Source organism: Sander vitreus, chromosome 6 (genome assembly GCF_031162955.1).
Source record: "Sander vitreus isolate 19-12246 chromosome 6, sanVit1, whole genome shotgun sequence".
In the NCBI taxonomy this organism is placed as follows: Eukaryota; Metazoa; Chordata; class Actinopteri; order Perciformes; family Percidae; genus Sander; species Sander vitreus.
Genome location: NC_135860.1, coordinates 17,686,759 through 17,699,070, shown reverse-complemented (window position 1 = coordinate 17,699,070; position 12,312 = coordinate 17,686,759). Strand labels below are relative to the sequence as shown.

General features: G+C 40.7%; 1 protein-coding gene across 3 annotated transcripts in view; it reads left to right on the top strand.

The window, feature by feature from the left end:
- Positions 1–248: 248 nt before the first annotated feature.
- kcnn4 (potassium intermediate/small conductance calcium-activated channel, subfamily N, member 4) overlaps positions 249–12,312 on the top strand; it is a 24,687-nt gene continuing 12,623 nt past the window's right edge. Inside the window, exons 1-4 of one of the 3 annotated variants that reach the window (XM_078253223.1) lie at positions 813–898; positions 5,618–5,741; positions 7,180–7,275; positions 10,605–11,041. In XM_078253223.1, the coding sequence (XP_078109349.1) occupies positions 5,640–5,741; positions 7,180–7,275; positions 10,605–11,041 (635 nt within the window). In that variant the 5' untranslated portion in view covers positions 813–898; positions 5,618–5,639. Of the gene's footprint in view, positions 899–5,617; positions 5,742–7,179; positions 7,276–10,604; positions 11,042–12,312 lie in introns of all 3 variants that reach the window. The other 2 variants (XM_078253221.1, XM_078253220.1) reach the window with 2 other exon arrangements.

Genomic DNA, 12,312 nt, shown 5'->3' with positions numbered 1-12,312 from the left:
AAAAAAACATGTAGTCTATGAGGTTCCTTGCATTCTATTTTATAGCGTTTTCTTAGTTTTGTTCAGGAAAAGAAATTCGATAATAGTGTTGTCTATTTCTTGTAACATCATGTTTTTCCACCAAATTGCAAATGATCTGATCAGACTTATCCAAATCGAAAGAAAAATAATGTAAGTGAACATCTTGTTTAGTGACCATAGCTTCTCTTCTGAACGCATCGTACACAAGCCCAGTACACACACTCAGCACAGAAATAATTCATTTGGGGCAGACTGACGCACACTCTTAAAATAATATCGCATGCAAATAAGAGTAGGCCTAGCTATCGCTCACTGCAGTGTGTAAATGGCATCAGTGCGCGTAACCACGCCGCGTAAATTGGTAGGAGTGTTAAGGTGAGGGTGTGTTAGAGGCCAAGTGTTTTGGTAAATCCGCTACTTCAATGAGCGACAAACGAGAGAAGGGCCTGGTACACAGTGCGCCCATCGGACTATGCCTTCCCCAACTCGGGAGGAAAGCAAAGGGGAGACCGGACAGGCAGAGGACGGAGCAACGGACAGCGGCGACAGGGAGAGAGGGACAGGCGGCCGTCTCGTGTGCGCTCTGGAGATGGAGATGACAAACCGCAGCCTGCACGGCGACTCCAAAGTGGATTGTGTAAATTGCGATGGCTTGATCAACCGAAACGGCGGGGACTCGGCAGAAGTGTCCGTACCGCTATCACTTCCCGGGAAGCGGACAGCTCACACGGAGGGAGACGACCTCTACAGACTGCGAGACAGAAAGTTTTTGTTAGAGGATAAAAAGCGCCTTTGCGCGTTGGCTTTGGGGACTGCTCTGCTCGGGATACTGCTCACGATTATCCACGCCGAGATATGTCCCTTCGTTTACAAACCGGTAGGTTTAAGAAATAACCCAAACTAATGTCTTGACTTTAACATGTAAGAATTGACTGTATAACTAATTACAATTATTAGTTTGGAAATGTTTGAAATGTGACACTTTGGTTTTATTGGGGCTTGACCTTAAAGCTATAGCCTTAAAGAATGTTCCACTGCATTTCTTCTTATGATGCCTTCTGCTAATAAATGTCAATCTCACAAATCAAATCACAACTTGAGATAGTTTTGCGCACATTGCAGAGGGTTTAATTCATGGCATCCATCTGCATTTACATCTCCAAAGTTAGAACATTTAGACAACATTACCTAAATGTAGGCTACTAGGTGTTGTCAGCTGGTCGAGACACCTTGGTGTACGGCCTTGAACTCATCAAAAACTGATAAAATATTGAACAAAATCATAATTTTCTTGCTTTTAGCATCATGCAGTAGAAATAAAGCTGGTTAACAATAGCTCTGCTGCTGTGTGGCTGCATCTCAACTCTTCTTCAACTCCTCGTGTTGCAGATTCAACTGCTCAAAATAGTTTACAACTTAGACTATAATAGAACTGACACAAACACATTAATAGATTTATCTTAAACCATGTTATCTTTTATTCATGACGTATTTCAATAACTAGATAAATGGGGCAGAAAAAACACCATTACACAACTGGCTCTATTTGTTGTCATAACTTCCTTGATTAGCAGACAGCCCAAGCCCCATGGAGCACAACAGCAAAACCCTGCACCTGGGCTTTGAACCCCCCTGACCTACTGATTAGTTAGTCCATTTCCAGACACACTGTTTGGTAACACAGCCTCATGACATTAACATGCAGATCTCAGTGGATAACAATGCCAGGCCACGAAATCAACAAATTATTAACTCCCCCTGACTTCATACAGCACACGCCAGTTCCACATGTGGAAAAAAGTTCTCATGCACGCTGCAAAAAAATCAGACCACCTCCATGCTGTGCAGTCAGTGATTGATTACAGTGTCAAAGAGCCCCCACATTTCCAACTCACATCAGCTAATCTTTTGAGAAACCTATGGAAATATGGTTTGACCTTAAACGTTCAGAGCAACTCTCTGAACCTGGAGAAGTATGGTCGTGAAATTAACGGTGCTGGCACGAATATGACAATACCATTCCAGTTTACAAATACGAACCAAGAACAGGTGTTGTCTGTCCATTCCTAACAACAGGCATCAGCTTCTGTACCATGGAAATGCTGATGCACTGGAAAAGTGTTTTTCACTGCAGTTAAAGCATATTATTTTGGAGAGGCTGCATTGCTGATTTAACCATAGCTTATATAACTGTTTTGAGCATTTGTCTTTTAACTTTATGTGATGTCCAAGTCATGAGCGTGAGCCGTTACATCTTCCTCCTCTGTGAACTGATTACAGATTAAGGGTCTGTCTTAACAAAATACAACATCTTTGCAGTGGCCGGTAGCGCACTCCACTATTATAATTTATTATTATTTAAAGCCATTTTTAAGTACACTGCAGGATATTTTGGAGCTGGCTAACTTGTAGGCCTATTAAATGCCAGTCTACAAAGTTATATTTTAAGTGTACCTTTTCATGGTTATGCACAAAAAACAGGGCTATTTATGGAACGTTTTTCCACATTTCACCTCTTCCCCTACAGCGAGATTGCTCACATTACTTCAGGCTATCTTTCCACATCATTTAGTGTATAATTAGTGTGTGCATGGCCAGTCTAAAAGTCTCTCTGTCTTGAGTTTGGCTGTGCTAGAGTTTGCACTTTGACCTGGTTGCAACCTTGCATCTCTCTGCAAAGCTTTGACGACTTTTGCTGGAATTACTTTACAACCCAACCCAAAAACAATCATCCAACAATAGCCACATATTGAGCCTGAAAAGCGGAGCATGATGTCCATTTAAAAGAATATTCTTTGATGTTTGAGGAGTGGATAACTTTGATGAATTCTATTTATTCTGGTTCTCAACCATGTGTGATTATAAAACTGCAGGTTTGCAGTCCAAAAGTTAAGCATGTTGTGGCAAAAACCAAATTCAACCTAAAAAATATCTGACATCTGAGGCTGGAAATAATTATTTTCATGCTATATGCTCTCACATATAACTTACTGTTTAACCACTTCTCTGAGAACTGATACAATAATAGCCTAAAACCTACACAATGACAACCAGGGGCGGATTGGCCATCTGGCAACTCTGGCAAATGCCAGAGGGGCCATACCATTTTTTTTAATGTGGGCCGGTCAGATTTTTTTTTTTAATATACAAATAAATTGTCTTTACAGGCCGACAGCGCAGAGGACGGGTTTTTATCGCTTGCACATTTTTCAACTTGGGAGCAAAACGTGCTCCTTGGGGGAAAAAAAGCCATAAAGCCCTGTTCATGCAAATTAAACAACTGGACCTTGGGGTCAAATGTTGTCGTATCCTGCCCATGTCCCGGATGTGAAAGCCCCCTTACTGGACTACTGAATATAATAATATTCCATTATATTTAATATTTTAAATTGTTACCTGCCACCAGAATTTTGTGATTTCCAGTTACTTACATTAAATGTTTAAAAATCTGTTACATAAGGTACTGCTTATATTATTTCACCATCTGTACACAAATGTAATTAGTGAATGCCCGTGTCTGTGGGTGGGGCTGCATGGTAATGTGAGCTGGTGTGACTATAGTGCCAGGGCTGAATTTTGGTCCCAGTCTGCCCCTGATGACAACAAACATAGAGGCTACAATCTTTGTAATACTTCGTAGATATGGTCTCCTTTGCTGTGGAAATCTTACTAGATGTCACAATGTTTGCATAATATACAAACATGTTGTCATGGTTCATGTTGCTGGCAGCTCAACATGTTTTTGTTTTGTATGAATTGCTTGCATTGCTCATTTGTGGTTCTGCGCATCACTAACCTTACCTCTTTCAGTTTTATACCCTATGTTCAGCTACTTTATGCCTGCTTTCTCCTGTTATGATTTTACATGTTGATTGTTTTGCTGTTGGCCAGGGCCACGGGTGGAATGAAGTGCTGATGTACAATGGACGACAATTTCCTTGCGTGCTAGTTACAGTATGACTCATTATTTTTTACTTGCCTGTCAATTAATAAATTCACATCTATACAATGTAAATGTATTGTGGCTTGACTTAAGCCACTGCAATGATTCAAACATGATTCAGCAAACAAAGAAAAATCTTATTTTTTGTCTTATCATTTGACAGTTTATTAAAACAATCTCAATAACTCAAAAATATTATCATGGAAATGTAACATTGGATCACACAGGCATCACAATAAAGTTATAGCTATAACCTCAGAGGACCTAGACATACAGCAATGTAGTCATATTTCTTGTTAAAATAGAAATTCCTTAACTTTAATGTAAAGCTGTGCAAAAATGCCCACATTTTCTGTATAATGTCAGGGTCATAAGTTGACTTGTTTTTCTGACAGTATGCTGCAATATGGCCAAAGTGAACTCCCCAGCTATGGTCCATATAAAACAAGCCAAAACTCACACTACAGCTATTGCCATTGCTGGAACTGAGCTGTGACTACCAGATAACATACACATGGCCCACATGTGTATGTTATCTGTGTTGTTTCGCTGGTCATCCACAACCAGAGAGAAGGAAGTATTGAAATGAGCTGCTGTGGCGAGTTGTGGTTATAAAAACCTGTTGACTATTGGGTCATGAACCACTGTCCTCCTTCAATAGATAACTGTAATATTACTGTAGGGCAGCAGTTCTCAAGTCCAGATAGTTTTCTGGGGCTGGGGCTGATGAGACGCACAGACACAAAGAAAGCCAGCAGTGCTAAGACTCCCATGGACCAGGAGGGAAAAGTGCAGTGAAGTGGTATCCTACTCACCAGTAATCTGCAGGTTTTTGTTCATCTCTGACAGCTAATCAGCTACACCTGTCCTCTTTAGTGTTTACTATCCTGCAGCTTGTTAAACATCAGTCCCATGATTTCACTCATCAGTACACATCCAACCAAGAAATCATCAACATTGTCTGATGCTGTGTTTGACTGGGTCACTCTTGCTGAAAAATGTCCATGTGTATACTGTAGTTTTTTTTTCTTCCCAGCAGTGATTATGTAGTACTAATAATCATAGGATTTATCACCAGGTAATCTCACAGGGAAATCTCCTTGTGCAGTTTTTGGTTGGCATTAACTAAACCTGCAAATGTTTTACCCGCAGTGATGTCTCCTTTTCTATGACTGTCCCACTAGGATATTATTTGTAAGCCTATTCTTACGTTTATTACAGGATATGTGTAGTTCCATGAGTGACTTTCAGCACAAGAATCCACATGAAAGCTAACAAAACCACACTGACTAACAAACCAAACTAGAAAACCTAAGTCAGATGTATGTAGTATCTCTTTGGCAAGTATTTATTTATTACAGTCCACACAAACCAGGCCACCTTCTTTTGCACTGGATTCAGTGTTTTATTTGTAATTTTCTTTTCCTATGCCTTGGGTGGCCTGTCCTGGTGACGGTGGCTCGGTGTCCTTCCAAGATGAGAAACAATCTGTGTTAAGGTTAACCCAGATTAGGTTCACCGGGCTTGAAATGACTTTTTCCAACATGAAAATGTTACAAAAATTATTTTAGAAACTCGGCAAGAAACATGTTGTTGAACTCTCTGTTATGGAATGTGGTGAAATGTTGAGCTTTTGTGGGGTCTCCTAATTAGCCCTCAACGAAATACAGACGTGATGTGGAATGGATGCTACGGGAGAAACTGTGGAAAACGGTGTACCTTGCCAACGGACGTCACACCATACCACCTACATGCTCAAGTTTCCTCAAGTTTGAAAGTTTGTAATTATCTTTTTAACTGTAAACCACATTAAACTGCATTTCCCGTTAAAAACTTCCATTGACGTTGCGTCAGTTGCGCTGAGACGCATGAATGAAGGATAGGTGCTCTTTGACCTGCTGAGACAAAGGTGCATGGCAGAAGCCTCTGCTAAGTTCTTAATTAATCTGTGTCTCCAGCTTTCAGTTCCCTGGAATGGAAAGTATTTAATAACAAGCGCATTCCACTTCCATTAGGCCTAAGTAAATTTCTAATGAAGCTCCATTTGGAAAGACACGAATTACAGAGTAGCCAGCAGTTATATTGTTATAACACAATCAGCAGGATGTTCCTTTTAAATTAGCTCGGAATCATATTTTATGGAAAGGAAAGGGAACAGAGCACCACCATTGTGAAAAGCACAATCAAAGTTCAGATGAAGTACATTTTCTTACTGAAGAGTACATTTTTCATAGATGTAATCTTAACAAGCATGTAATGAATTGTAGATGTATACCATTTAATCCTCCATAGGTCTGCAACTAACTATTATTTTCATTATTGATTACTCTGTCAATTATTTGTTCAATGAATTGATTGAACACAAAAAGCATGACCAGCAGATAAACCCAGATATATAAAAATATATAAAAAAGTGTAAAAGGGGAAAATCCTTACATTGGGGAAGCTGAAAATGATTATTCGATTATTATCGACTGTTCAATCAACTGTTTCAGAACTACAATGTAGTTTGGATATTTGACTGGAACCTGAACCAATTCATTCTGAAATAAAAGTACACACTAAAGTCAGTTGATGTTGCAAACTGACTGGGGCGCCAGCACAGTGCAGATAAAAAAAAACACTGTTCACTACTAAAGAGACCTGCATATAATGCTTGGCACAGCGCAATTTTTCTTGGGTGGGAAGCTGGTGAGGGATCAAGTCCTTTTTGCAGTCTAGCATCTCCAATTTGTTGGTCACAGTGTCTCTGGGAAGATAGCTGTTCCAAATTTTGAGAGAGAGGAACAAAACACTAATTTTCTCATCATGGCCAATTTTTTTTAACTACTGGGTTCTTAGTACACAGCTCTAGGGGTACATATTGAAATAAAATAAATATCAGGGGAAATGAGTGGGACAAGCTTTTGTACTGCAATAAATCAGTCAGGAGGCCACATTGGCCTGCAGTGAACAATGTCACTGTCTGTTTTGAACTTTTATTTCAATAATTGTCTGTAAAGGTAATCTGAACCTCTCCTTATATGATATAATTAGCATTTGTACTTGCTTTGAATACTTTGGTCCTCTTTCCACCCCTGTCATTACCACAGTGGGCAAAATAAATGGTGTGGTTCAGTTCAGGAGCTATTCCATAAATCATGATAATGGAGAACATAAATGGAAAGAAATCAAATCTTTATGCCTTATCTAAATTGTCTCCATTTCTTTCCCAGGGCTCAAACATTGCCTTATTCATCAACTGTTCCATCAGCCTGTCCACTGGGTGTCTCCTGATCCTCATCATAGCTTTCCATTATAAGGACATTAGGGTGAGTTTGCCTTTTTGTTTTTAACAGTTTGGACGCCCTTATTGTGATTTTTAGATTAGATTAGATTCAACTTTATTGTCATTGTGCAGTGTACAAGTACAAAGACAGCAAAATGCAGTTTGCATCCAACCAGAAGTGCAAAAAAAGCAGAAAAGTGCAATGCGATATACAAAGTATAGACAGGTGGTGCATAGGCAGGACAATAAATATATTGCAGTGTTATAAGAGCAGAATAAATATGGCTATGTAATATGAACAATGTATGAACAACATGTACAGATATGTGCAATGTAGTAGCAGTGACATTATACTAGTAGTAAGAATAATATAGATATAGATATATGCATTGTATTAACAGAATATATAGTAAGAAAAACAGAATAAATATGGATATACTGAATGAACCATATAGACAGATATGTACAGTATGTACAGCTATGTGCAGTGTGGTAACATTATAAGAATAGTAAGAATAAGTGTTTGTGCAGGTTGAATAGTATGAACCGGGATGCAGAGTTCAGTAGGGTGACAGCCGCAGGAAAGAAACTTCCTCTGAACCTGCTGGTGCTGGTGCGGAGAGAACTGAGACGCCTCCCGGAGGGGAATGGGGTGAACAATCTGTGGTTGGGATGAGAACAGTCTTTGATGATGCTGCACGCCTTACGCAAGCATCGCTTGCCCTGGATAGTCTTGATGGAGATGAGTGAGGAACCGGTGATGCGTTGGGCAGTTTTTACCACCCTTTGCAGTGCTTTCCGGTCATGGGCAGAGCAGTTGCCATACCAGACTGTGACACAGTTGGTGAGGATGCTCTCGATGGTGCAGCGGTAGAAGTTCACCAGGATCTGAGGAGACAGGTGGACCTTCTTGAGTCTCCTCAGAAAAAAGAGACGTTGGTGAGCCTTGATCAGGGTAGAGGTGTTGAGGGTCCAAGAGAGGTCCTCAGAGATGTGAACACCCAGAAACTTGAAGCTGGTGACATGCTCCACCTCAGTCCCGTTGATGAGGATGGGGATGTGTGTGCCAGCTTCAGACTTCCTGAAGTCCACAATGAGCTCTTTAGTCTTCTTGGTGTTGAGAGCCAGGTTGTTGTCAGTGCACCACGAGGATAGGTGCTGGACCTCCTCCCTGTAGGCCGTCTCATCGTTGTTGCTGATGAGACCAATCACCGTAGTGTCGTCTGCAAACTTTACAATGGTGTTAGAGCCATGTGCAGGTGTGCAGTCGTAGGTGAAGAGGGAGTAAAGGAGAGGGCTCAGCACACATCCCTGTGGTACGCCGGTGTTCAGGGTGATGGTTGAGGAGGTGTGATTATCTAACCTAACAGACTGAGGTCAGTTGGTTAGGAAGTCCAGAATCCAGTTACAGAGGGAGGTATTGATGCCCAGTTCACTGAGTTTGGTGATCAGTTTGGAGGGGATGATGGTGTTGAATGCTGAACTAAAGTCAATGAACAGCATTCTCACATAGGTGTTGCTATTGTCAAGGTGGGACAGGGCAGAGTGAAGTGCCGTAGAGATGGCATCCTCTGTGCTTGGAAAGGGTTCCAGTGAAGGTGATAAGCAGGTCTTGAGATGGGCCAGGACCAGCCTCTCGAAGCACTTCATTATGATGGGGGTGAGTGCGACTGGACGGGATGCCCCTATTAAGGTTAGCCCTGGATGAGTTATAGGCTTGAGCATCATCTGATCTGAATGCAATGTCCCGTGCCTTCAGCAGGAGTCTGACCTTGCTGTTCATCCATGGCTTCTGATTAGGGAAAGTGGTAATCCATTTGAGGGTGGTGACACTATTGATGTGAGAGTTGCTACAGTCCAGAACGGAAGAGGCATATGAGTCAATGTCCGTGTGGGAGTCTTGGGTGGCCTGAGTTGCGAACACTCTCCAGTCAGTGTCTTCAAAACGCTGCTGAAGTGCAGAGTCAGCTCCCTCAGGCCACACTTTGACCGACCTTACTGTTGGTTTCACAGTGTGATGTGGCAATGATGTGGTGTGTGCCTGAGTAAGAGCCTGTGTATGTGCCTTGTTGATCTTCAGGGCTCCACTTGCCAAATTACTTTTTTTACCAGTAAATGTTTGTTCCAAATTAGCTTGGTAAGAATGATACTTTATTCAAGATACTTGAGGGCAATCGTTTTATAAGGAGCTCTCGGTTCACTGATGGTAGCCTCAACACTGTGTTACCTGTGTTATATTTGCTGTGTGCGTAAAAGAAAAAAACCTGGACGAAAACCTCAGCCCACACAGACATGCAGTGTTGCAGCTGCACTATTTTTCCAATCCACATGGCTAGCTGCCGTTGTGTGTGAATTCAATATACATAAAGGGATGTGGTTGAAATTAAACAGAGTAAACATTCTTTCATGTTCCCTCATGCACAGCTTTGCAGAAAGGTTTTGTTCAGGCTGCTGGGTTTACTCTCACCTACAATGTTTTCAGTTTGGTTGCAAGTCATGTGTGTCTGATACAAGTGGGATCCATGCAAGTGCAGAGAGGAGATAAGGAGGGACAGGCTAAGGGTGGAGACTAAGCAGTGTTCAGTGATGCCTGATGTAAATCTTGGGTGTCAGAGGTGACAAAATAAGTCGAGCCAAGAACATCAAGATGCTTCAAATGAGTGGAGCAAGGAGAGGAAAAAGTAGACCTGCTTAATTTCTAACTTTTTTTGAACAAACTGAGGCACAGTGACAGTGAAGCTATATATTGAGAACACATTCTCATTTTCTCACATATGAACCACTCATACAAACTATTGTACAGTATTTCTGTTGGATATCTGCGTTTCATATTGTTGGAGGCTTAAAAACATGTTTCTTATCACAGACCTTTCAAGACATGATGTACTGTAGATAACTGTGTATTTGCATGTTTTTAGCCTCAGATGCAAAACACACACATACACACAAATATGCATATCCTAGCATGCCGAATAATAAGATAAGTTTCTGTGTGACCTAGTAAAAACATTTGATTTGAGGTTTTGAAAAAAATAAGTTGAAAGGTGTTGTGTTTTTACTGCACTGTTGTTCAGACAGAATAGTGAAATCTGTTTACTCCAAGGTTTAGCCTAATGAAACAGTCGTATCATAAAGACATCAACAGGTGCAACAAAACAGGCAACTTTGGGCAGCACCGTAATAACAATGTTGTCAACTAGTATTATAAGAAAATAAGAGGTCAGAGAATATCCAGTGTTTTCTATGTAAGTTTCAAGAGAGAATATAATGACTTGAATTAATATCAAAATGTGACTGTATTTGTATTGGTTTCTATCAGCAGTTTATCAGTTTCTTCTTTCTCTGTCTTTCCTGTCCTCTTCCATCTTTCAGCTGTTTATCATTGACCACAACCAGGTGGACTGGCGTATTGCCATGACCAGTCACAGGGTTCTTGTGATTACTCTGGAGCTATTGGTCTGTGTCATCCATCCTGTTGGCACGTACTGGGAGGTTGGCTTCCATGCCAACTCCTCTTCCTCAGCTCCACTCTGTGTTTCCAACCACCACCGTGAGGCCCTGATGGATGTGGAGCTGCTGTTATCAGTGCTGATGTTCCTCCGCTTGTACTTGGTGCACAGAGCCATCCTGCTGCATAGCAAAGTGCTGCTGAGTGCCTCCTACAGGAGCATCGGCTCGCTCAACAACATCAACTTCACCTTCCGCTTTGTTCTCAAGATACTAATGAACAAATACCCGGCGCGCACGCTGCTGGTCTTCATCCTCTTCTTCTGGCTCACTGCATCCTGGATGCTAACTCTGTGTGAGAGGTAAGAGAGGGGAAGAGAACTGTCTATGAGTCAAGTAACACGTCAAACTACTAGAAAAAAATCTAATATGATATATGTTCTCTCTGCATACTAAGCATTATAATAAGTACATAATATCTTTACAAATAAGGATCACATAAGCACTTGCACCAACTTTGAAGATTGTCTGTTCATATTATGAGGGACATCCATCAAAAATAGGCATTGTTTTAAATGTGAAAGTCTTTAAGGAACAGTCTACCCTGAAATTTACTGTAATCCATAAACTGATATAATTTGCAGCAGTTAAGTAAAAGAAAAACATTGATAAAGATTGACACCACTCTCATTTCTGTACACTAACTATGAAGCTACAGCCAGCAGATGTTTAGCTTAGCTCAGCATAAAGACTGAAAGCAGGCATAAACAGCTAGCATGGCTCTGTCTGAAGTCAAGGGATGGCAAAAATGACCACATGTGGTTGTACAGGTGGTTATGTGCCGGGCTATTGACTGCAGGAGCAGTAACTTCCTGGAGTCTTTAGAGATGCTAGGCAGATATCATTATTTATTTTCTAACCCTTGGACAGAGTCAGGCTAGCTGTTTCCCCCTATTCCCAGGTTTTGTGCTAAGCTAAGCCAACCGTCTGCTGACTGTAGCTTCATAGTTAGCGTATAAATATGACAGCGGTATAAATCTTCTTAACTTAAGAGTCTTAGCAAGAAAGCAAATACATGTATTTCCAAAATGTCCAACTATTCCTTTCTTTAACAACATTTTTCCATCATTCAGCATCGATATATTTTTTCCCCAGAACTGTTAGCAGAACAAAAAAAAAATTAATTAGTATGATAAGCTCAACTTAAAATTTCACCAGCCTGCAGCAGTAATGTTCCTTTGACATATCAGAGTATATTTTTTGCTTGATTGTTTCTAGTTTTATGAGAGAGCCGTTCCTGCTCAACAAATATTGACTGGACTCAACATGTAGAAAAAGTAACAGCGAATGAAGGCCAGTTGTTTGCTTTCCACAATAACTATGGCCATTAGTTTTAACATTAACATTCTCCACGTCCTTTACAAAAGTGAATTTTAACTACACTTAGTTATCGTGGATCGAGCAAATATGTGACTGCCCAAGGCACATTTTCCAATGAATCAAAGGAAAATCAAATTAGGTGAGTAATCTAAGTTTTCAATGTTATCTTTCAATGAGACTCTTGTGCCAAATAGTGAACTTTTGATATCTGAAAGAAGAGACAAAAATGTTTCTGAATGGTATTTTGTAGTAT